This window comes from Maylandia zebra, unplaced genomic scaffold, assembly GCF_041146795.1.
Source record: "Maylandia zebra isolate NMK-2024a unplaced genomic scaffold, Mzebra_GT3a scaffold11, whole genome shotgun sequence".
In the NCBI taxonomy this organism is placed as follows: Eukaryota; Metazoa; Chordata; class Actinopteri; order Cichliformes; family Cichlidae; genus Maylandia; species Maylandia zebra.
The window spans coordinates 5,320,427-5,347,717 of NW_027490041.1; the positions used below are offsets into that span (position 1 = coordinate 5,320,427).

A 27,291-nucleotide genomic window follows, 5' to 3' on the forward strand; every position below is an offset into this window, starting at 1 on the left:
ATGAACTCTTTGATTAAACTGCTCGATGTTGTTGGATATAAACTACAAACACGTCGTTCCCTCAGTCCCATTTAAACTGTCTTTTAAAACAAGCCTTTGGTTTCTAAACAACTGAAAACCCACTTCAGCAAACAGGAAGTGATCAGAGCGTCCGTCCACTTCCTGTCAGGCCCTGCAAACATTTCATATTGAAGAAAAGTAGTTGACATCTCACATTTTTACTCCACCACATTCAACCATTTTGACATTTTACAGCATGAAACTCTTGTCACATGACTCCTGTTATGTTATAGAGTCATGTGACCACCAGGGAGGGATTTGTATGGATGAAACACATTCAAATCAATCTGATTCATCAATGGAAACATTTTTGGTGTAAATGCAGCAACACTGAAAACGCTGAAGATAAAAACACAACAGATGAAATATGAACAAATCGAGGCTTTGAATACACGTGTGTGTGTGTTTGAGACACAGAGATAAATGGATTGTGTGTCTGTCCTATTGCTGCGTGAGGGTTTTATTGTAGATTTTGTGCGTGTACACTTTTGACCACGAAGGTGTTGAAAGGGCGTAAACCAGTTGGAGGCACCAGAGTGAACACTAGTGCTGTCAGTAGATTAAAACATGACTAATTAATGACACAATCTTCTGTCATTAATCCTGATTAATCACAATTACTTGATCAATAGCTGCAGTTACATTTTTCCAACTTTATATTTAAGCCTGTAACAGACGTTTACACCATATAATGAAGTCAATGCAGAATAAACACAAAGAATGTTAAACGCTTCAATTCAAAGAGACTTTGAATAGTTTTCAGTCTTTAACTCAGCTTCTCTGCTGTAAATACAACTTTGTAACAAACATATATACTAAAAGCTAAGTGTGCACTAATATATAATAATATATAATCTATATTACTGCTGTTAATGAAAATGTTTAATCAGACTCATCACAGGGTTACTGTGGATTCATTTGGATTAATCACCATTAAACATCATTTTTAATGTAAACGAATCAAAGTTCATTTCATGAGCAAACAGACTCGAGAGAAAAGGGCAAATTTACACACTTAACATGTTTATTGAACATGTAAACATTGATTAACCTCCTGAATGAGCCGACCCCCCCAGGGACAGTCCTGCATGCTAATGATGGGCTCTGCTCTGTACCTGCAGGATTCTGTCAGCCACAAACTCCTCAGCTGATCCTGAATCTGAGCCCATCTGTCAAACCATCATTTTCTTCACAGGTCTGTGGAGGTGGCACTGATCCTGCAGCAGTCTAACACTCTCTGTCACTCTTCTTCAAGTCTTTGACACGAGGAACCAAAACTATGTTATTAACAACACTAACAGGTCTGCAGTTTGTCCACTTGGCAGTTGTGTCATCAGTGCTTTGCATCGTTGTGATATTTTAAGCTGGAAGTGCTTCGGTGAAAAGAAAATTCCTTCTGTCACGATGTGCAGAATCCTTCATGTTGGTCGGCTGGTCCGTCTTGTTATTTTTTTAATGCTCAAACTTTCCATCGAGAGGTCAGTGTGTGTTTGTCATCTTCCATATTGAGCTGATTGGTTCAGCTGCCGTCACTAACAGATGATCTGCACGTGTGCAAAGGTAACTCTACTCGGACAAACTGCCCGAAGTGCGTTGATAGAAACATTTCAGGGATTTTGAGTCGTTCTGCGCTCCAGATGTGTCGTGTTAAAGGTTTTTATCATGTTAATCATGATAACAGATGAACCCCTAACCCTAACCCTACATGTTAATTTTGACAGCAGTGGTAAATCCTTTTTAATGTTCTTCTGTCAGATCATTGATTAGACTCGACTCCAAATACGAGACTCAGAAAACTCAAATGAAAACTCAAATCAAAGCAATGAGAAAAGGACTTCTTGTGTTAGAATGAAAACATATGGAAGTGGTCAGGTTTCAAACACTCGATGAATCTACTGCACAGTTACATTCAGGGACCTTTGGCCTGCTGAGAACATTAGTTGATGGTTCATCACAGTTTTCTCAAAGTTTCCTCTGAGCTTCTGCAGCATCATCACTTCCATCACTGATGAAAGAAAGTTCATAGAAAACAGAAAATATATCTTCAGAATCTGAGAGTCTAAAACTTGACAGGCTTGATTCAGATGAAGTTATTTGAGCAGAAACTCCTGGATCTTTATCCTGTGTTGATCTAATCCTTCATGGTTCCTCCACAGAGTGGAGCAGCAGAGCTCAGAGGGTCCCAGTGGTCAGTCTGCCCAGCAGCATCAAACACAGCTGGACTCCATATTTATGGTCTGTACATGTACAACAACTACTGTTACATCTGTTCTGTTCACAGTCATCTCCATGCTGCTCTTTGTAGACCAGTGGATCGTCAGTGTGTCCAACATGGATCTGATGTTTGGCTCCATGATTTCAGTCTGATTGGCTCATTCATAAATATTCTGTTCCAGCTGCTGGAGGACAACATCATCACTTTTGTGAAGAACGAGCTGAAGAAGATCCAGAAGGTTCTGAGTCCAGATTACCCAGAATGCTTAGAGAGTCAGAGGAGCAGCAGCAGAAAGGCATTTGTGAAGATCACAGTGGACTTTCTGAGGAGAATGAAGCAGGAGGAGCTGGCTGACCGTCTGCAGAGCAGTAAGAGGATTTATCTAAAGATTTAAGCTGCTGGATAAATGAACATTTTCCAGAGATGGAAGATGGAGCAACATGTTTTAAAGATTAGTTCTTTTTGGAATTGAGTGTTTATTTTTCTTCTCATTCAGAACTTCAAGCTGCAGTTTGTCATCGTAACCTTAAATCCACCCTGAAGAAGAAGTTCCAGTGTGTGTTTGAGGGCATCGCTAAAGCAGGAAACCCAACCCTCCTGAATCAGATCTACACAGAGCTCTACATCACAGAGGGAGGGACTGCAGAGGTCAATGATGAACATGAGGTCAGACAGATTGAAACAGCATCCAGGAAACCAGACAGACCAGAAACAACCATCAGACAAGAAGACATCTTTAAAGCCTCACCTGGAAGAGATGAACCAATCAGAACAGTGCTGACAAAGGGAGTGGCTGGCATTGGGAAAACAGTCTTAACACAGAAATACAGCCTGGACTGGGCTGAAGACAAAGCCAACCAGGACATCCAGTTCATATTTCCATTCACTTTCAGAGAGCTGAATGTGCTGAAAGAGGAAAAGTTCAGCTTGGTGGGACTTGTTCATCGCTTCTTTACTGAAACCAAAGAAGCAGGAATCTGCAGCTTTGAAGACTTCCAGGTTGTGTTCATCTTTGATGGTCTGGATGAGTGTCGACTTCCTCTGGACTTCCACAAAACTACAATCCTAACTGACCCTAGAAAGTCCACCTCAGTGGATGTGCTGCTGATAAACCTCATCAGGGGGAAACTGCTTCCCTCTGCTCGCCTCTGGATAACCACACGACCTGCAGCAGCCAATCAGATCCCTCCTGACTGTGTTGGCATGGTGACAGAGGTCAGAGGGTTCACTGACCCACAGAAGGAGGAGTACTTCAGGAAGAGATTCAGAGATAAGAAGCAGGCCAGCAGCATCATCTCCCACATCAAGAAAGCTCGAAGCCTCCACATCATGTGCCACATCCCAGTCTTCTGCTGGATCACTGCTACAGTTCTGGAGGATGTGCTGGAAACCAGAGAGGGAGGACAGCTGCCCAATACCCTGACTGAGATGTACATCCACTTCCTGGTGGTTCAGGCCAAAGTGAAGAAGGTCAAGTATGATGGAGGAGCTGAGACAGATCCACACTGGAGTCCAGAGAGCAGGAAGATGATGGAGTCTCTGGGAAAACTGGCTTTTGATCAGCTGCAGAAAGGAAACCTGATCTTCTATGAATCAGACCTGACAGAGTGTGGCATCGATATCAGAGCAGCCTCAGTGTACTCAGGAGTGTTCACACAGATCTTTAAAGAGGAGAGAGGACTGTACCAGGACAAGGTGTTCTGCTTCATCCATCTGAGTGTTCAGGAGTTTCTGGCTGCTCTTCATGTCCATCTGACCTTCATCAACTCTGGACTCAATCTGCTGGAAGAACAACAAACAACCTCTACATGGTCTAAACTATTTAACAAACCAAACCTACAATCTCTCCACCAGAGTGCTGTGAACAAGGCCCTACAGAGTCCAAATGGACACCTGGACTTGTTCCTCCGCTTCCTCCTGGGTCTTTCACTGCAGACCAATCAGACTCTCCTACGAGGTCTGCTGACACAGACAGGAAGTAGCTCACAGACCAATCAGGAAACAGTTCAGTACATCAAGGAGAAGCTCAGTGAGAATCTGTCTGCAGAGAAAAGCATCAATCTGTTCCACTGTCTGAATGAACTGAATGATCGTTCTCTAGTGGAGGAGATCCAACAGTCCCTGAGATCAGGAAGTCTCTCCACAGGCAAACTGTCTCCTGCTCAGTGGTCAGCTCTGGTCTTCATCTTACTGTCATCAGAAGAAGATCTGGATGTGTTTGACCTGAAGAAATACTCTGCTTCAGAGGAGGCTCTTCTGAGGCTGCTGCCAGTGGTCAAAGCCTCCAACAAAGCTCTGTGAGTACATTTGTACTCATGTCTTTACTTTTAACATCCAACTGTGTCAGTAATTTATTTCACCAGGTTTTCTGTCTTTGTATGAATTTGTATCCTAAAGTTTTGGGATTTCTCCAATACAACTGTGACCTCTTTGATGCCTCCAGAACTCGAGACGCTGGATTCACCATAAACTCTGATCATCACTGCTGCTGTTATGTTATCAGTCTTTGTTTAAACACTTAGGCTGCATGTGCCTGATGTTGTGATACTTTATATTCACATGCATGCTCCTAGATACATTTCTACTGCAGGTCTATTTTAGTCACAAATGTTGGTGAAACACTTGCTTTTACATGCATGGTGGGTCCTGCATTAAAGAAAGCATTTGAATTACTCAGTGAATCATGGCAGCCAGAGAAACATCCTTAGTTCCACTTTAAATTAAACTCTGCTTCGGTCTTCCACAGTGTGTTTGTTGTTTCTTTGTTGTTGTTGGCCTGCTCTCTCCTCTCACTCCAATCTGGTTGCAGCAGATGTTTGTCCCTCCCTGAACCTGCAGACTTGGGTGCAGCACCTCAGTTCATCTTCAGTCTGAAACCAGCTGTTGTAGCTATATCCCCTCAAGCACACCTTCCCTGGTCATCTCTGCTGTGGTTGCTATAAAATTTAATCTTGATTAAAAAAAAAAGAACAAAAACCTCAAGTCAGACTTGATGCCATTTGTTGGCAGCATGGTGCCTGTTTGTCTTTGATGATAAACTGCAGCACAGTCTAAAGCAAACCTTCGGACTTTATTGACTTTATGCATGTATATATTCTTCCTGTTCACCTTGGACACACAACAGCTCTCTGTTTGTTGTGATTGGATCTAGAACAGCCAACATATCCTAATCTAGATGATTTCTAAGGTGGTATCTGGGACGAAAAGTTAAAATCAGCTTGGATGGCCTGTACTGTATGATGGCCTTGGTTGCACCACATTGATGGCCATGCAGGGTGGTTCACTCCTTGGGCAAGAAGACCGAGGAGTGAGCCACCCTTGGTCAAAGCTTGGCCATTCAAGCTCACTGTTTTCCCCTTGTTGGTTGATGATAGTATTTTTTTTACCTGACTTATAGTCATCATTGTCTTCAAATTAACTCACACACTGCTGACTGCTGTAGCTTACCTGGCTGAGCAGGTGACCCATGTACTGAAGGTTAGAGTCGTGACTCCAGGGCCTGGTTTGAGTCTGCCCAAGACCATTTCCTGTGTGTTATTCTCCTCACTTCTCCCTCCCTTCCTGTCTTCTTTGTCCTGTACAGTGAAGACAAAAGGCCTCAAGTTGTGAAAACTCTTCCCCTTCATCATCTTCCATCTCTCTCATCTAAAATCTCCAGTATTCTCTGAGTAGAGAATCTTTTCACAATCTTGAATGATAAGGATCCAAGTGGGTAAAGTTATTTATTTGTTGTGTTCCTATTTGCAGCTGGGATAGATTAAGAAAACCTATCGGCTGCCCAAATTACATCCAGTTTAGAAGACAAACATTGAGTGAAGTGTTTGTTTCATCATCCTTCACAACTCATCAACCAGGTGTCACAAACTGCAGCAGGACAGTACAAAGCATGTCATACTGGATGGCTGCAACAACCAGAGTTTTACCTACCTTTGGTATTTCGTGACAGCATGAGCGTAATATTTACTGAACAGAGTCGTCTTCTGTAATCTTTTCAGATTCAGAACACTGTATTTAATTTCAAGGGGCAATTAGGATACTGAGCTTTCCAACCGTACATACAATACACAAACATCACATTGGGGAGACGGGTCAGGCTAGGTAGCTGGCCGGTCAGCCGCTAGAGCAGCGACCCGGAACCAAACAGCAGAAAATGCACAACATCAGGAAAGATGAGGAGAAAAAAGAACTCCTCCCAGACTGAGCTTCAACAGGGAGATCAGTTTGAGAACAGACAAAAAAAATGACCTTAGCGCAGAGCACATGAAAACTCTTAATGCGCCATAGAAACACATGACAAGCAGCAGGGATGGGTAAAAGGTGAGAGACAGCCGGTGTAGACAGCGCACCCGGGCCTGCAGCATTTGCGCTGGTCCCCTCGACCCACCGTCTGCACCGGGAGGGGATAAGCATGCTTAGGATGGGAAGGAACAGTCTAAACACCGTCTGTTATCAGGGTGAGATTTGTTATGTTCAGCTCCAGCCTTGAGACCACAGCTCGTGCCGGTATGTTACCCGCATGAGCTGATGGTGGCTTTCTTTGGTGCGAACAACTGCATGTCAATTTCACAGCTGATCTAACAGTCCGTCACTCGTCTCTCAATCTCCCGTTGGAGAGCCACGAGCTTCTCCGAGAGGTTATCGGTTTTGCGCTCAAAGAGCAAAGTCTGTGAACTCACGGCCGCCATGAGCTTCTTCAAGATCTTATCCGTGCTGCGTTCAATGAGCCCATTTTGAGAAGTCATGACCTGTCCCATCGTCTCAGTCACAGCGGGCAGCCTTGTGGGGGTTTGAACAGCTGATTCCACTTTCTTTAATCTTCAATAAGCCAGGGCCAAGCCAGCTCAGATCAGCAAGAACCCTTTGCTGCTGTGAATGTCCGTGCTGCTATATTTCAGGATCAGGCTCTAAATGTACAAATGGATCTGAGAAGATTTCCAATCATGTTTCTACTAGATTTACAGTTTGTTTTCATGTCTTCTGACTCAGATGGTGGAGCAGGTGGAGCTTGCAAGGAGTAAGTGCTGCTATAGAAGAAGAGTTGTGTTTTAATGAAGCTATTTAGTTAACCAATAATTGTATTGCATGCTGGCATTAAAAATGTTTCATTTGACTGATTTAATTGTTTGTTTGTTTGTTTTCTTCCAGACTGAGTGGCTGTAACCTCTCAGAGAGAAGCTGTGATGCTCTGTCCTCAGTTCTCAACTCCCAGTCCTCTAGTCTGAAAGAGCTGGACCTGAGTAACAATGACCTGCGGGATTCAGGGGTGAAGCTTCTGTCTGCTGCACTGCAGAGTCCACATTGTACACTGGAAACTCTCAGGTCAGGATCCAAACATATCATTAAATGATATTATTGTACAAACAACCAAGCTTTATAGAATTGGCAGGTGAACTTTTCTTTATCTTTGGATTGCTTAGGAGATTCTTAATTACTGTCTGAACATTTTTTACAGTCACATATTTTGTTTTAATGGTCAAACAGAATTATTGTTCAGTTCAATGAGCAGGTAGCTGTGAGATTCATAATAATGAGGTATATTTGTATTAAAGATGACTAAACGTGAACAGTAGCTGTGAGTTACTTTGTTTACTCATGTGTGCTGATGTTGTGAGTAATTTAAAGCTGAAGTAAACTTGTAATGAGTTTAATAGAGTTTCTGAAGTAAGTGTACTTGGAGACATTTATGTGTTTACTAAAGTCCAGGAGCAGGAGGCTGTGTGTAGCATAGAGGAACCCAGACCTCAGCTTTGTCTCCTGGGTTTCTGTTGCTGCTGTTACAGTTTCCCCTCATCGTTCCTTCAACAGTCTCCTCACTGTAACAAATCAAAGTGTTACTGTATAGATTCACGTCTGAATGTTGCCATGTGCTATTAAAACTGAAAGCGATGTTTCATACACCCACGTGGTTCAGTCACACAGTAACTGATGGTAAATAATGTTTGTGTTGAGCACATCGTACAGGTCAGCTGCTCCACACAGATCTCAGGTTTACATGCTGGAACAGTTTGTGATCATGAAGGATAAACCTCACTTCCTCTTTGTTTCATACAGATGTGACATGAACAATAACACGTTCATGAAATCCTTTTAGGAACACAAACACTATTGTAGCTGGAGAATATATTTGAATGTAGGATAATGTAGGGGATCATAAACGACAGTAATAACTAACCACCACCTCACCATTTGGGTTGGTAGCTGCATGTTGATTGATGAAGTCATTTTCTTCTTCCTCCATTTCTACCTTATTAACATCAGATTAAAAGCTGCACAGAGACAGGCACTGGACGTGTTTAGCCTAGCTTAGTACAAGGACTGGGCATGGGGGAAACGGCTCTCATCACTGGATCAAAACATGAAAACAAATCTGAAGTAAAGTTTTGTTGAAGTGAACTGTGGTGGTGCCCAATGTTCCCTCTAAGCTGCGCTCGTGCAACTGCGCGCTGCTGGCACGTCTCTGCACACAGAAAATCTGTGTTGCACACAAAAAAAAAAATCAAATCTCAATTGAAATAAAAATTAAATCTTCAACAATTCTGTTCTGCAGTGTTAGTCAGTGACTGGCTGCTCCCATATGGGATTAGAACGATGCCACCTTATCCCATAGTCCAGCCAATCACGCGATTCACATTCGTATATACGCAGATAATCAACGTCGCTGACAGGCTATGACAGCGTCCTTATGTGCCGACACCGGTGTTATAGCAAGCAAAGTGGCTGATGATGAGGTGAAGCCACGTTAATGACAACGTATACAACCATTGGAGATGTGAGCAGGACAGACGGAACAACTGAGGGGAAAAAGTGTGGACTTTATACCAGTTTTTAAATTGTGTTGATCGGCCACGTAAAACCAGAGTTATGATAAAATATCTGCAATGTTTGGTTTTCTTCCTGAATAGTATTGTTGTTTATAACAACGATAGTATTCAGTATTTATTGCAACAAACTCTGTTGTTTGCAAAACTCAGTTACTTTTTTGAAGAAGTAACTATATAATTAATTGCTCAACATTGGTCATTATATCCTGTATGTTGCAGACAGAGTTACAGACTCTCTCCCAGACCACAGACTCATAATACAAGTCAGAGCTTTATAAAAATAGAAAAAATAAAGTTGTGTTTTCAAAATTGGAGTTCAAGTTATTTTTACTTCCAATAGTGTTAACATGCTACAGGTCATGAACAAGGTTGTTTTTAATTTTCATTGTAAGTGGGCTAAAGCAGTTAATTAACAGTAGTCTAACATCAATGTAAATGCTGTAATTTGATTACTTTAATAAACCATGTAACTTGGATGGATAAGATGCTGGCGTGACCACAGTGCACACGTCTGCTGTTGCTCACAGAGGTCCAAGGGACGCTCAGGGAGTTTGTGTGTTCGCTCAGACACATGAAACATTAGAGGGAACATTGGCGGTGACTGGCAGGGAAAAGGGGAATGATAAGACTTACTGTAAATATAATTATGTATGTATTGAAAAAGAAACAACTAAAATGTTCCAGCTGAAAAAATGAAATCAGTTTCAGTTTATGAGCTCTGTTTGTTTTCTTTACAATTCCAACCTTTTATTTTGAAATGAGCTGCTCGTTCCTGTTTAGAGTTGATGAGCTGATGTGGGTGAGAGGACTCAGGCAGCCTGACAGAGTTGATGTCCAGGTCTTCCCTGCTTGTCCTGATATACATAAACATGAGTATCCTTGCAGGTCAGATCTCATCAGTCACACCTGTTAGTGCAGCTCTCCTCTAGATTGTAGTGCTTGTAAAACTAGGATGATTTTAGGAGCCTGGACCGCAGATCTAAGGGAAGATATGACTTGGAAAGACTAAACCAACCTATTAGAGGTGTTCACACTAACATAGATAAATACTCAGATTTACACCTTTAGTGTCTCACAAAGGGTTGAAAAGTGAATGTGCACAGAGAGGTTGGTGGTGAGACGGGCACTTCCAGCACTGTAGATGTGATCCAGCTCAGTGTTCATGGAAATAATCCGGAGAGCAGGATTCCTTGATGAATGTCACATTTTCTTAAAGTTATAATCCACAGGGAAGACTGTGAAACTGTCGATCTGATATCTACTCAACCAATCAGGTGTTTACATGCCCTTCACTGATCTCCAGCCCCACCTTATTATCAGTTTCTCTCTCTTTTACATCTGAATTATCTTCACTTCACATTTCAGTCAGTTCAGATTTCATTAGCACGTTCACTTTAGCATAATCCATTTTAATCCAAACACCTTTCTCTTTAAACTCTGTTTGTCAGTCACAGTATATCCAGTACAATCCTCTTTTTCACTGCGTCACACACATTCAGAGATCAGAGTGTCCTGTGTGTGCTCTCATTCACTCACACTCACTCTCATATGGCTGAAGTCTGTTTGTACACAGGCTGTCAGCTGGCCTGAGTTAGGCCTGTCTCTAAAATCATTATTTTATTACTTTTATTCTGATTCATCAAAGCCAAACTCAAACATATTTATATTTACTGATTATGTTCTCATCAGTAATTAACAGTCAGTACATTCAGATATGAATCATAATTCAGTGTTTAACATATTATCACAGATGGACTGCACAGGAGATCTCCTTTATGAAGAAACTGTGAAAGTTTGTCCAACAGTGGGAAACATTTCAGAGAACATCTCAGAGAATATCTGTGAAGCAGAAACTAAACATAATAATAGAAGAAAAGCCAAATAATGATCCAAATCCTGCTCTGAGACTATCAGACAGTAAAGGCTTCCAAAGACTGCTCACCTCTCAGACTTACTTAAAGATGCTGGTGCTGTCCACAGATCAGCTGACCTGCTGGGTCTCCATGATCAGCTTTGTTTCTTGGAGATAAAGGCTGAAGCCTTTAGAGCTTCAGTTCTCCAGAGCAGCAGGATGTCTGAGGTCCGCAGAAACACAAAAACACAGCAGCTAAAAATAGTTGTTCAAAGAAAACGAGGTGGGAGCTGCTGATTCCTGAGCTTTGATACTGGATTAGCTTCAGTAGTTATTCCAATCACTGCTGTAGGAGCTACATTTAGTCACAGCTGACTGTCTTCTTTGAACAATCACAATGACTACTGTTCTAAAAAACAAGCACACAAAGAACCAATGAGAGTGTAGAACATGATAAAGAGCTCCTGTGATGGTGGCAAAGAAATGAGCAGCAGACGGCCGTCTACATGTTGTAGTGGTTTACAGTCACCAGGGGGCGCCGTCACGGCCACGCAGTCAGTGGGCTGCTCTGCTTGTGCTGTTGTTGGTGAAGCTGAAGTGAAAGCGAATGTTAAAACAATGAAAAGTGTCCACTGCAGCCTCCATCTGAGCTTGTCATGTTCTTCTTCTTTGGTCCTTCGTGTTTGTGCTGAACACTGCTGTCGCTCTCTTCCCTGTTCCCGCCCACTTTCTAACCAATCAGCATTGGAGCGTGCACAGCGTCGTCCACACTGAGCTTTGTTGTGAGCGCATGGACTCGTCTGCAGAACATTTGTATGGGCTCAAAATGTGGTCATAAAGATTTTGTACTTGTAAATCAGGATTTGTATGTGTAAAAAGAATTTGTGTGTGCGTGAAAAAAATTTGTATGTGTAAAAAGATTTGTGTGTGTGTAAAAAAGATTTGTGTGTGGACTTAGCCAAAAAAAAACCCTGCAAGTTACAAGTACGAATTTTGACCCTATTTTTCTTCCTTTCATCTGATTGGTCAATGTCATGTCAATCACAAATGTAACTATCCAATCAGAGAACAGATGGGTTTGGCTGTCGGAGGGGCACTTTTTTGACCTGACGTTCCCGTCACAAGTGTCTTCTAAGTGAAGCTACCAGGTTCAGGTCCAGCTCTGTTTATCTGGAGCTGCAGTAAATGATCCGTCCTCACAAAGCAACACAGACACCAGATATGCAAACACAGCATCATACAACACAACCAAGAGATCCAAAGAATTATCTCTGCATTTCTGTGGCTGATGCTGCTGGAACGAAGCTGTTTGAAACCTTGTTGTTCTGCACTTTGGGACCTGAAGAGGAACCTGAACCTCTGTGCAGAGGGTTCAACTCTGAGGATTCCTGTTCAGTTTTTTTATTTCACACGGCAAAACTTGACAACTTTATGATAAATGTACGACTTCAATGTGAAAAATTCATTTTTTTCTCTTGTTTGTTTGAAGCTGCTTCCTGTTGGCTTCAGCTGTTTGGAGTTTCCATTTTCTAAACTTCTACATTCTGAACCTTCTTCAGCTCTGAACAGATGATGAAACACTGAATGATTTCAAGCTCACACTTTGTCTAATAAACTTACATCTTTCATTTTTTATTCAGATTGAAGGACTGTGATTTGTCAGAGATCAGCTGTGATTATCTGGCAGCAGCACTGAAGTCCAACCCCTCGTATCCCAGAGTGCTGGACCTGAGTGTAGACTGCAACAACCTGCAGGATTCAGGAGTGAAGCAGCTGTGTGTTCTTCTGGAGAATCCACGATGTCGATTTGAAACTCTGAGGTCAGTCACATGTTTTACTAGTGCTGAGATGAATATGATGTGAAAGTTGTGCTGACACTGTGGATCAGTAGGCCCACACACCTCTATACAGGAAGTCTGGTTCTACTCTTTGTAGAACTTCTGATCCCTGATCCTCTGAGTCTGACTCAGTAGATAATGCAGAGTTCTGAGCTGATGTGGGTGAGAGGACTCAGGCAGCCTGACAGAGTTGATGTCCAGGTCTTCCCTGCTTGTCCTGATATACATAAACATGAGTATCCTTGCAGGTCAGATCTCATCAGTCACACCTGTTAGTGCAGCTCTCCTCTAGATTGTAGTGCTTGTAAAACTAGGATGATTTTAGGAGCCTGGACCGCAGATCTAAGGGAAGATATGACTTGGAAAGACTAAACCAACCTATTAGAGGTGTTCGCACTAACATAGATAAATACTCAGATTTACACCTTTAGTGTCTCACAAAGGGTTAAAAAGTGAATGTGCACAGGGAGGTTGGTGGTGAGACGGGCACTTCCAGCACTGTAGATGTGATCCAGCTCAGTGTTCATGGAAATAATCCGGAGAGCAGGATTCCTTGATGAATGTCACATCTTCTTAAAGTTATAATCCACAGGGAAAACTGTGAAACTGTCGATCTGATATCTACTCAACCAATCAGGTGTTTACATGCCCTTCACTGATCTCCAGCCCCACCTTATTATCAGTTTCTCTCTTTTACATCTGAATTATCTTCACTTCACATTTCAGTCAGTTCAGATTTCATTAGCACGTTCACTTTAGCATAATCCATTTTAATCCAAACACCTTTCTCTTTAAACTCTGTTTGTCAGTCACAGTATATCCAGTACAATCCTCTTTTTCACTGCGTCACACACATTCAGAGATCAGAGTGTCCTGTGTGTGCTCTCATTCACTCACACTCACTCTCATATGGCTGAAGTCTGTTTGTACACAGGCTAATCTGGGACTCTCCACCATTTGACCCTAGAAATAAAGAAGCTTCTTGGATGAGAGGTGAAAGGCGAAACGTCTTCAAAAAACTTAAAGAAGTCCAGATGCCTTTTTTTCTAAGCTCTTTAGATGACTGCGAACCTTCACAAACGCCTCATCAGTGGGACTCTCAGAGCTACCAGCCCTTTGCTACAATCACAAAGCTCTTCATTGAAATCAATGATATCAAAGCTGGAATCAAGCTATAGCCATATACACTGGTAAAGACTTCTTATCTCGAAATAATATACTGAAGTGGCAATGCAGAAATTGAAAATAGGCGGACGTGCTACCTATGCTATTAGTAGAATGGACATTGGCCTGCTGGCTAAGGAAGGCCCTGTCTCACATAGAGGTGAGAGAGGCCCCCCTCGAAGCCCCCTCTTTTATCGGGGCTTACTTAGGGTCATATCGGGGACCCCACAGTTGGAAGTCTTTTTTTTTTTTTCTTTGACCAAATAAAGCTTATTTCTGTAGCTGTTGTTTTATACAGCTTTAATGTTAATATTAATGTTTGCTTATGTATGTTTAGGGAGTGGTCTGATGGTACATGTCGTTGTCACATTAATAATATTCAAATAGTAAGGGTATGCTTAAAGATAAGGTAAAAATCATATCATATAATGTAAATGGCCTGTCGAATCCAATTAAACGTAATAAAATTTTAACTAAAATGAAGAAAGAACAAGTACAAATAGTGTATCCACAGGAAACCCATCTAGACTGTAAGGAGCATGAAAAACTGAAAAGAATGGGTTATACAACAGTTTCTCCTCTTCCTATAAAACTGGACGAAGGAGAGGAGTGGCTATCCTGTTATCAAGCAAATTACTCTTTGAAAAAATATCCGAGATAAGTGATAAAGAGGGACGTTATATTTTGGTAAGGGGAAACATTGAGGGGAACCCAGTCACGTTGTTAAATATATATGCACCCCCTGGAAGCGATATTTATTTCTTTAAGAAAATTATAGATGTGATGGTAACAGAGACAGTAGGTTTCCTAATTTGCGGAGGAGATTTAAATATACATCTACAACCAAAGCTAGATATTTCCAATAGAAAAGCACAGAATACTAAAACATTAATTAAGAATATAAATACATTGATGAAGGAGGTGGGACTAATTGATATATGGAGAGACTTGCATCCCTACCAAAGGGATTATACTTATTTTTCCTCACCGCACTCGTTATACACAAGAATAGTGTGCTGGCATTAGGCATTTTCTGTTCTGCAGCAGTTTGCCCTCTTGTGGTTGTTTTTGTGTAATTTTTTTACTCTGTAAGATCTAGCCAGAGGCAGTTTCACCTCCGTTAATCTGTTGCCATCCATGCCTTCACAAGTTGATAAACGGCATCATCTGTGAGTAATATTGTTTGTTATCACTGAGACAACTTGTGTGCATTATTATTTGTTGTGAAGGCGTGATATAGTTTGTAGTTAGAATTTAATTTGAATATGTATATAACCTAAGCTAGTAAGGTTAAGCTAGCTCACTTGCCATGTGGTTTCTTTAACGTTTTGATCATGAGTGTGATTTCATTTGATGTTTTATTCGGGCACTCACTAAGCAGATAAATATTGCGTTCATATTTTTGAATATGTGTTTGTTATACTGTATGTTGATGCAACATTTTTATTGGTTTATTTCTGGTTTTGTCAACAGTTTCACACTTTTTCCTTATTAAATCATCCAACTCAACACATTGGCCTGTTCCCTGGATTTTGATTAGGAGAGTGTTTAGCTGTCTGTATAGCTGAGTCTACGTTCACGAGGACAACGCTTAGTGAGGACAGAACAAATAGATTATTTCATAACTTTTGGGAAAAATAAAGATAAAATAAGCACTTGTGCAATTGGAACAATAGAGTTAAGCGATCATGCACCAGTATACCTGTCTGTTGATTTAAACGTGCAACCAAAACTCAATAATTGGAAATTAAATTCAAGCTTACTGAATGATCCTCACTTTAAAGGACAAATTAAGAAAGAGATTCACTTCTATATGGAAACTAATAACAATGGTGAGGTGTCTCGTCCTATACTGTGGGATGCCTTAAAAGCTGTCCTGAGAGGGAAAATTATAGCAATATCCTCTTATAAGAAAAATATGAGAAATAAGAAATTAGAAGAGCTACAAAATAAGAATTAGAGAAAAGGCATGAAAGAAAAACATCTCAGGATATATTGGAGGAAATTAGGAAAACAAGAAATGAAATAAATGATTTGACCACATATGAAATTTAAAAAAAATTAATGTTTCTTAAACAAAGGTATTATGAGGGAGGATCAAAAGCAAAGAATGTATTAGCCTGGAAACTAAAAAAGAAAATAGCAGATAATACAGTTCACAAAATCAAACATCCAGTGACAAAACTAATAAAAAATAAACCAATAGAAGTTCAGAGTGCATTTGAAACATTTTATAAGACTCTGTATGCTAATAACACAGAGAGTAGTATAGTTGAAATTAACAGTTTTTTAGATTCTCTTGATTTACCAGTACTGAATGAAGAACAGAATAAAACTTTGATTGAAGATATAACAGAAAAGGAACTAAGAATAGCAATAAGTAAAGTTAAAATTAATAAATCTCCAGGATCAGATGGATATACGGCAGAATGGTACAAGGAGCTAAAAGAAGAATTAATACCAGTGATGCTTCTAACAATGAATTGGATCCTAAAGAAGGCTCAAGTACCTTCTAGCTGCAAAGAAGCAATTATCTCTGCCATCCCAAAAGAAAACAAGGATAAATTAGAATGTGCGTCATATAGACCAATATGTGTTCTTAATACAGATTACAAGCTGTTTACATCTATCATGGCTCGACGATTAGAAAAGTTCTTACCTAATCTAATTCATAATGATCAAACAGGTTTTATTCGAGAGCGCCAAATACAAGATAATGTACGACGGACATTACAAATTATTAATCATATTCAAAAGAATAAAATAGAAGCAATGGTAATCAGTATCGATGCAGAAAAATCATTCGATTCAGTTAATTGGAATTTTCTTTACCGAGTCTTGCATACATTTGGCTTTCACGAATATATAATTAAGACAATACAGGCACTTTATGATAACCCTACGGCAAGGATTAAAATTAATGGCTACCTATCAAATAGTATTAAGCAGCAAAGAGGAACAAGGCAGGGCTGTGCGTGCTCACCATTATTATTTGCGTTATATCTGGAACCATTGGCTCAATATATAAGACAAAATAAAGAAGTAGAAGGTATTAATATCCATGAAAAGGAGCATAAATTAGCCTGCTATGCAGATAATATTTTAATATTTTTGGGTCAACCATCAAACTCTTTACCTAAATTAATGCAATCATTTGAATACTTTGGTCGACTATCTGGATATAGGGTTAATATGAGTAAAACACAATTGCTTAAGTACAATTATATTCCATCAGAAGAAATTAAAAATAAGTATCAATTAGCATGGCAAACAGAGTACTTTAAATATCTAGGAGTCATAATACCTAAGGATCTTACAGAACTATTAGAACGAAATTATTTACCAATACAAAAAAAAATTAAGGAACATATAGCGAGATGGAATCTAATTCCATATTTAAGTTTATATTCGAGAATAGACTCAATTAAAATTAATATTCTTCCTAAATTATTATATTTATTTCAAACATTACCAATAGAAATTAACCAGAAACAGTTTAATGAATGGGATAAAATTTTGTCAAGATACATATGGCAAGGAAAAAGGCCCCGAATTAGATTTAAAACCCTACAACTTAACAAAGGAAAAGGGGGTGGGGCTTACCTTCTCTTAGGGAATATTATTGGGCAGCACAATTAAGGCCTATGATATGCTGATGTAATCCTTCATATGACGCTCAATGGAAAGTTATTGAGGAGAGTCTGACCTCCATCCCCATACAAGCTATTATAGCAGACAGAAGCTTGCAAAATTTAATAAAAACTATTGAAAATCCATGGATCAAGTTGACTTTTAAAATTTGGGAAACAGTAATAAAAGAATATAAACTAGAAGAGGATATAGCAGTTCTTAAGTGGTGTGCATATGACACACATTTTGCTCCAAATAAATTGGACACCAGATTCAAAGATTGGACATATAAAGGATTAACAGCTTTATGTGTGGTAATGGAGGAAGGCAGACTAATTAGTTTTTGCTTTTGCATTAGATTTTGACTTTGTTAACTACTAGAAGACTAGAGGAAAAATTAGTTACATTAATGGAAACAAAAACACACTCCCTATATTTATTTATTTATTTTTCTTTCCTTTTTCTTTTTCCTTATGTATTTTTTATTTATGTTGTTTCCTGTTTTGCTTCTTTTTCTTTTCTTCTTCTTCTTTCATTCTTATTGTATGGATATTTTAGTTGTTTAAATATATAAAAAAAATAAAAAAAATATATGTACTGAAAGATAGCTGAAGTTGATGGTATTGTATAGTGATTCTAAAATGTTAATAAAAAAAAAAGCTGGAATCCAATGAGTCCAAGTCTTCTGCTGATTCAGCATCACATTCATCTTTGCTCCTTGTTCTGCATCCCCACCATGGACTTCATTCCTTTCCAAGCCAGCCTTGAGTGTCCTTTATTCAGCTCATCCTCTGCTTTACTTTTACACCTGATTTTAGCTGCTTTTCTTCTCTCCCTCATAACAAGACAGCTTCTTCTGCCTGAGAACATGTTGGAGTGATTTACTAATCCAGGGCTGATTTTGGGGGAAAATAGTTCCTGTTTTCAAAGTAATCCCCATTTTTCCCAGAATGAAATGTAAGTAGAAATAAATAGAATAGAATTAGAATAGAATTCAACTTTATTGTCATTGCACATGCACAGGTACAGGGCAACGAAATGCAGTTTGCATCCATCCAGAAGTGCTTTAGTGATATAGATATATTACAATATATATTAGCAATAGTATAGATATGTAAGTATATTACAGAAATGGGTCTATTATGGTATGTTATAATGTACACGGTATGAAGTATGTTGTGAATATTCTATAACTAAGTATGTACAGGCTGTAGTGAGTACAAGCTATGTACAGGCTATGAACAGGATATAAATATGAAAAACTATACAGAATATGAAATAAATAACTTTACAGAAATTTGAGATATACAGCTATAAAGTGATCTAAGTGAGAACATGAGCCTTTAAAAAGGCTCTTCTGAGGCTGCTGCCAGTGGTCAACGCCTCCAACAAAGCTCTGTAAGTACATATGTGATCATAGCTTTAGCTTTTAAATGTTTATTCTAGTTAACACAGATCAGGTGGAACAACTCAAATAAAATATCAAAAATATTAAGTGGTCATCGGTACTCAGTTTGTTCAATACTGAATACAATGGAGCACAAATTGTCCACGTTTCTGAAATATTTCTGGGTGTAACTGTCACCAAAGTGCAATTTAGACCTGGCCTGTGGTTGTTATCTAAGTGATAATCATCAATTCTACTAAAACAAATACAAAATAAAGAAGTTTGACACATTCTGTTGATATCAAAAGCACACTGAACAATTCAGTGTTGTTTTACTGCTGTTCTCTCTTCACTTCTTCTCCTCTGATTCTCTCCACATGTTGCTCTGCATCAGTGCTCAGTTTCCTGACAAAACAAGATGAAATATTGCTAAATATAATAGTATCTCATTACGCTTCAACAGAAGTGTTTTATTTTTGTAATTGTTTATCTGTTATTTTTCAGACTGAGTCACTGTGACCTGTCAGAGAGAAGCTGTGAAGCTCTGGCCTCAGGTCTCAGCTCTCAGACCTCTAATCTGAGACAGCTGGACCTGAGTAACATCAACCTGAAGGATTCAGGCGTGAAGCTTCTGTCTGAAGGACTGAAGAGTCCACGCTGTACACTGGAAACTCTCAGGTGAGATCAAGCATTTTTCTTTCATCAACTGACAGAATTAGCAGATTAATAATAAGGCAGTCCTCTAATAAGAGGAGAAGTGGAGGTGTTTTGAAGGGCAACATACTCTTATGTTAACAAGACAGGAAGTAGTTCCTGGGAACTGCTTCCTTTGTTATTGTCTAAGTAGAAACATGATGGTGAAACAGTGATGCGTTTGCAGAGGTGAATCCACACAACACAACAATGCTGTTGCGTGCTGAAAGCAGACTTCTCACAGATTCTGAGGCTGCAGGTTTCATCACTGTCCAACCAAAATTCACTGAACCAGCAGTAAATGAACGTCCAAAACTACACTTCATGTTTAAAAAACAGATGATCAGGGGGATTTGTGTTTACATCTTTTCTGTGTGATCTGTTCACCTGCTGTTTCAGCTGTTTGGTGGTTGTTGAGATGGTTTTGTGAACTTTTAGCTGAGATTCTGACGTTTCTGTAGATACCACACATGTCTAATTACTTTGTACAGCATGAATGGCCATAACAAGGTTTTTAACAGTAAGAAAAGTTGTAAAACTTCAGAAAATATAGTTAAAAGTCCAAAACCTTCTACGTCTGGTGGCTTGTGGTAAGGAGCAGATCAAACGAGTAAAGAATTACGTTATAATTATAAATGGCTTCAACAGCACATTCAGGTCTGTGAGACTCATTCAGACACTGAGCCGTGGCTCTGTGCTACATGCACATATTTCTGCATCTCTGCCATTCAGACACACTTTATATATAGTTTATTTTATGTAGTATTCAATACTGAACTGTACATTTAGTCTTTTTAAAGGCAGAAAGTTTTATTCAGTGTTTTCATAAAAGCCTTATTTCTATCCATTTACTGCTATTAGGAAGAACACGTGAGGTTTAAGACCTGGACCAGTTTGAAACCTTTTGTCCTCCACAATGGAAAATGGGTGGAAATAAAAATGGGTCTCACTTTAGCCAGCTCCTAATTTTATCAGTTCTACTCTCAGCGTCTCCTGTATATCTCCTGTATAAATGTTGCACTCAGCTTTGTGGTCTCCAATATCACTGAAATGCAGCCAGATGCTGCTCATTTTGCCTTTTCACTCTTTCCTGACACGCTTGCATTTCAGTACAGCTCCCATTTCTCTGTGTACTGGTCTCTACCACTACCCTTGCTGTCTATGGGACATGTCCTCTTTCACATAATGGTATGATCCCAGTCTGTCTCTTAAAGTGATTGGCCACATGGTTTGCTCATCAGAATAAAATCTCAGCCGTGCTCACATTGATTATCAGCAAGCCTGAAAATTCATCAATATTTGACATATGAAATTATCTCATGGGCTGGATTTGGCCCACGGGCCATATGTTTGACACCCCTGGTTTACACAGTTTGGTATTCAATGTACAAGTGAGTTAGCTCTCAGCTAACTAGCAGACAAGCTAACTGCTGGGACTGCGTCTTTCTAACAAGAGCGTCAGACACTCAGACTGGTTTCCTTTGTGGATGATGATGTGTTCTCACACTGATCCTTCATGCTGATGCTGCCATCCACCCACTGCTCCTGGATTCCTCATCATCATCTCCATCAGCCCTCACAATACTCCACCTTCTTCAGCTTCATGTTCAGCAGCCTGGATGGACAGTAATTCTTTCCATGGGTTATGGTGGGACATTGAGAGCTGAAGTCAAACAGCAGTGAGAATGAAAGACTGATTCATTTCTATTTAGTCTTGTGATGTGCAGCTTTGTTCAGAGCATTAAGGCCCAGCAAAGATCACTGAGGTCATAGAGTCCTGATGAAACCTGTGTGCTTATAGAAACTGAGACCAGATGAACCAGAATAGAAGGACATTAAAATGAAGTGTCAGCTACACAAAGGCAAAGCTATTCAGTTGTTGCTGTGAGTTATTTAAATGGAGGATGGAATCAGACTTTAAGCTGCTGGACTCAGTCACTATATCCTGTTGTCCTCATAGAACCTGGACACACAGACTCACCTGTGACACAGTGACACACAGTGTGGGCTACACACACATTAGAAAGTGGATCAGTCACACTTGTGCAATCATTTGTTGTGCTGGGAAACCATGAACACTTTGAATCACATTAATGGCTTTGTTACAGCAACATTCAATCATGAGTTCAAAAGTAGTGCATTGTGTACTTATTTTAATAGTACTGCAGTATGAGAAGTGCAACATTCAGTGTGCAGAAACAGATCAGGTGCTTTCTAACAGCAGTGTTCCCTTTAACACAGCAGCAGTTCAAATATTTCTGTCAGTCTGAGCTGAAACATGAATCTAATCAAATATCAAATCAAAGTTCTTTGCCTCTGCCAGGACGTTAACATTTGATCTAGTTTTTTACAAAGTTCCCTCAGCGTCCAGAGCCACCAACATACCTTTGATCAACAGCAAGTGAACATTTATAAATGTGTGTTTGCAGAACAGGAAGCAGCAGAACTATTGTTCTGTTATCAGGCAGCAGCACAAACGCTCATCAGCTCATTTACTGTGCAGGACTTTGAGTGTGTGAAGTGTGTGTTTGTGCTGGATTTCCTTTGGAGAATCTCAGTCAGAAACCAGACAAAGAAAAACTCTTTCAACAGTCCAGGTTGAGTTGACAACATGAACTGCATTTATCTTCCTCTGACTGACATGTTCTTCCTCCTCTGCACCGAGCCAGCTGCTAGGACTCACAAGCTCATTGACATTTTCTGATGATAAAGAAACTCTCTTCTTCTGCACAATATGAGCAGCAACAGAGAAGAAGCTTTCACAGGTACAGATGTTGCAGCTGTGGCCAAGTACATGTGCTGCATGTTGGAGCAGCACTCTGATGGACAGGCCTCTGTACTGATGGTGGGCTCTGCTCTGTATCCACCACACTGTTCTCAGCTGAGTCTTCCTCCTGTTCACAATCACACTCTGATCAAGCAGGTTCATGTTGTAACGCCGTGGCTTTCGTAGTCTCTCCTTTTTCTACAGCTCATGTGTTCTTCTTGTGATGCTGCGTCTTGAGGCTCATACATGCCGTCATTTGTTGATCCTAAGAACGTTCCTCAGACCGACTTCTTCAACAACAGATAACTTTAGTTGTATCAACACTGCCTCCTGGAACAGTTTAAAATGAACATGTCAAAGATCTGTACCTGTCTCCATGTTTCTGTCCCCGCCCCTTTCTTTCTGTCCTGGGTCATGTGAGCGCTGCAGTAGTATTAGGCCCACCCTCAATGCTCCCATTGGCTGAGACGCATAATGACGCCCATTTCAAGCCAGCACTGATCAACATCCCTCCTGTGACCCATGGCTTTTATATTCAGAGCCAGTGAGCACTTTCACAATAATCATGATTTTAAAAACTGTGATTAAAATAATTGCTGACGTTAATCAGTTAATGAGTTAACGAGATAATAACAGGTTAAGTTGCCCTAATAATTAGACTTTGGTGACAAACTGATGTGATCTCCATGTTTCCTTTGTTGGACTGTGGGCGAGTGTCAGAACTGAATGTACTGAGTAACATGTAGAGTTTAAACATGTGTCAGTTCCAGTTTTAGAGCTCTAAAGTGCAGCTATCATGTTAGGAATATGTTAGGAATAGACAGGAACACTGAGCACACTGAGGTCAAATCTTTATTTTACCACTCGCTGCATTCTTGATGTTCATGAATTCAGCAGCTTCATGATTGTCTGCAGCATTAATCTCATATTTCCATTAAAGTGTTGAATTTGACTGTTTGATGTTCTTTATGATCTCTGGCACCAGTTCATCTGTAGGCTGAGCTCAGTCCATCCATTTAGTGAAATGATGTTTAAAGGTCTCCTTGTTCTGTGAGCGTGCACAGATCCTGAAGCAGAAAGCCTGGGTTACAGAGAAATGATCATCACTGTGATGATGCTCATCATCTCTGACTGGGATTTGAGGTTTTGTCAAAGCAGCAAAGAAAGCCTGGCTATGTTGGACTGGGTGTGGCAGCAGCTCCCAGTTTGAGTTCAGGAGACAGACACCCTCTCTACTTTGAAGATCAGCTTCAAACTTTCCTTTTTAATAAAGCTTATAGTTCGAGCTGGATCAGGTGACCCTGAACCATCCCTTAGTTATGCTGCTATAGGCTCAGGCTGTTGGTGGACTTCCCATGATGCTCTGCTTTCTTCTCCCCTCTTTTCACTCCTGATGCTTTTATATGTCACTACTGCATGTCCTTAACTTTTGTCTCTCTGTTTTGTTCTTGTCTCTCTGAGCTCATCTCTTCTCTTTCCCCTCACCCTGCAACCAGTCATGGTAGATGCTCCTCCTGGAGCCTGTTTTCACTGGGAGGATCTTTGTGTCAAAGGGAGTTGTTCTTCCCACCATCACCAAGTGCTGCTCACAGTGGAGGCGGTCACCTTACACTGTTAAACAGCTTCAGATGACTGTTGTTGTCTGTTGGGTATTGTCACTTATAAATAAAGTTACATTGAATGGATGTAAATGGATAGATGTTATTGTGACAAAGAGAAAACAACTGTTGACAGATAGATTGTTGTTTTGTGTGTCTGCAGTCTGTCAGGCTGTCTGATCACAGAGGAAGGCTGTACTTCTCTGGCCTCCGCTCTGACCTCCAACCCCTCCCATCTGAGAGAGCTGGACCTGAGCTACAATCATCCAGGTCCCTCAGGAATGAAGCTGCTGTCGGCTGGACTGAAGGATCCAGGCTGGAGACTGGACACTCTCAGGTATGGAGAGAAAATCTGATAGAGGAGGAAGAGCTGGAAACATTTCCCGTGTCTTTCACTCACTTCCTGTTTGTTTCCTGCAGATGACACATGAACAATCACACATGCAGGAATATTTTCAGGGACAGACACACTAGTCTAGCTGGATAGTTCATGGATATTTATGTAGGGGTCTCCAAGGAGTCTGTTTGCAGGAACATTTAGGTCACAGGTGTACCTGATATAGATACCAGTGTACCTAATAAAGTGTCAGCTAACATTTGGAAATGGAAGCTTAAATAATGACAAACTGTACATTCACAGCTGAATTCACAATAAATTTGTTCTGAAGTGCACATTTTTCTGTTATTGTTCTCAAACAACAGAATGAGAATGAAATATTGATTCTAACAGGGCCCATAAACAGCATTAGCTTAGCAGCATTAGCTTATCAGAGTTTCTATCATGGTCACAGAAATCTTTAGCAGAGAAAAGTGGCCTACTTAGCAATAGCTGCTCAAGTTGTATAAAGAAAGGGAAAACAGTATTAGCATTAGCTGCTAATGGCAGCTTACTTAGCATAAACTCTTCACATCTTTATAATGCAAGGGAAAGGAGTCACTCATGGAAGCCTATTTAGCATTAACGTCTCACATCATTATAAAACAAGAGAAAAGGGTATTAGCATAAGCTACTAATGCTTATTCACCTCAAATTAGCTTTAGCTGCTAATGGTAGCCTACTTAGCATTAACTCCTCACTAATATAATGCTAATTCATATCAAATTAGCATTAGCTGCTCATATTGTTATAAGGAAAGAGAAAACAATATTAGCATTAGCTACTAATAGTTATTCAGCCCTAATTAGAATAAGCCTCTAAAAGCAGCCTACTTAGCATTAACTCCTCACATCGTTGTTACCCAACGGGAAAGAGTATTAGTATTAGCTACTATCATTTTTAATAAGTAAGAGAAAACAGTGTTAGCATTATTGAATAATGCTAATTCACACTAAATTAGAATTACCTATTTACAAGAGCGTACTTAGAATTAGCTGCTCACATTGTTAAAAAGTAAGGGAAAACAGTATTAGTATTAGCACATAATGCTAATTCACGTCAAAGTAGCATTAGTTAATAATGGCAGCCTACTTAGCATTAACTGCTCACTAATATAATGCTAATTCACATCAAATTAGCATTAGCTGCTCACATTGTTAAAAGGGAAAACAATAATAGCATTAGCTGCTAATAATTATTCACCTAATTAGAGTTAGCCCCTAATGGCAGCCTAGTTAGCATTAACTCCTGACATCGTTATAATGCAGGGGAAAAGGGTTACCATTATCGGATAATGCTAATTTACATCAAATTAACAATAGTTAATAATGGTAGACTTCGTATCACTAGCTGCTGTCATTCTTACAAAGCAAAGGAAAACAATATGAGCATTAGCTGCTAATGCTTTTTCATCTAAAATTAGCATTAGCCACTAATGGCAGCCTACTTAGCATTAACTCCTCACTAATATAATGCTAATTCACGTCAAATTAGCATTAGCTGCTAGCATCAGCCTACCTAGCACTAGCTGTTCACATTGTTAAAAAGGAAGAGAAAACGATATTAGCATTAGCTACTAATAATTATTCACCCCTAATTAGAATTAGCCGCTAATGGCAGTATACTTAGCATTAACTCCTCACATTGTTATAATGTAAGGGAAAAGAATTAGCATTATCTAATAATGTTGACCTTGGCCCACTGGAAAAGTTCAGAACTAAAGATTTAGGAGTGTTTCTCGATAGCTCTTTCTCATTTGAGAAACAAATAAATTCTGTTATTAAAACCAGCTGTAAGGTTTATATTGTTGATTGTCATTTATGCTTAGAAATATTTACTCATATATGCTTAGAGTTGTATAATTGATTGCATAATGATAGAGGATTGATCCTTAGTAGTGTGTAAAGACTCTGTGTGCCTTCCAGAGTGCTCTGGCATGCACACACCACTTGGGGCCATGAGAGAGGTCGTACCCTCTCTTACTGATTTATGGTGTAGGACAGGGGTCTCAAACTCAATTTAGCTGGGGGCCGCTGCAGGCAGAGTCTGGGTGAGGCTGGGCCGCATTAGGTTTTCCACAAGAAAGGCATGGTTAAAAAATTCCAATCTTCTCAAATCTCTTTATTTTTATTTTTTAACACAAAATATGAAAAATAAATAAACAAATTAAGAATTAACAAGAAAATAAATCAATCTGTAATACATAAATAAAATAATAATAAGATGTTTTTAGTCAGTGAACTTGTGTGTATCTTTCAGGCTTCTATATCTGCTGTATTTAGATTGAAATGTCTGTATTAACAGTTCTATAACCTTCTTCTGAACATGAATGGAACACTGTAGAAAATGAACTGTTCTTCTGAACATGGCTTCTCTTGCCTACTCCTTGCTGCTAGAGACTAGAGATGGCACGATACCACTTTTTTATGTCCGATACCGATACCAATATCATAAATTTGGATATCTGCCGATACCGATATGAATCCGATATAGTGTTTTTTAATCAACAAAACTGTTTTTTAAAATATCTTGCTGCATTTTGCAAGTCTGCAAGTTCATACTCAAGTTTAAAACAACAACTACACTAAAGCTATTCTGTTATACCTGTATACAAAAAAAACATTTCATAGTTCAGCAATACTGATCAATCTAATAAACTTAGACCTACACCATCCTCCCTATTCTGGTATTTTAAAGAGTACTTAGCGTAAATATTAAGCAACCTAACTAATAGGGTTCCAACTCCCAGCAACAACAAAAATAAATAAATAAAAAATAGGGAACCACCCCTCACGCTCCACCTCATGATGCTTAATCGAAGTAATCAACCTTAATTTGATGCAGTGTGAAAAAAAATGCACAGAAATCAATTACTTTTCAAGAAATATTA

General features: G+C 39.7%; 1 protein-coding gene across 1 annotated transcript; it reads left to right on the forward strand.

Annotated features, from left to right (window-relative positions):
- The first annotated feature begins 2,705 nt into the window (after positions 1 to 2,705).
- Positions 2,706 to 26,248, forward strand: LOC143416087 (protein NLRC3-like). Its single transcript, XM_076881463.1, has 6 exons — positions 2,706 to 2,730; positions 2,772 to 4,572; positions 7,421 to 7,594; positions 12,589 to 12,768; positions 19,472 to 19,645; positions 24,189 to 26,248. The coding sequence occupies exons 1-6, from the start codon at positions 2,706 to 2,708 to the stop codon at positions 24,379 to 24,381; spliced, it is 2,547 nt and encodes an 848-aa protein (XP_076737578.1). The 3' UTR covers positions 24,382 to 26,248.
- Positions 26,249 to 27,291: the final 1,043 nt, after the last annotated feature.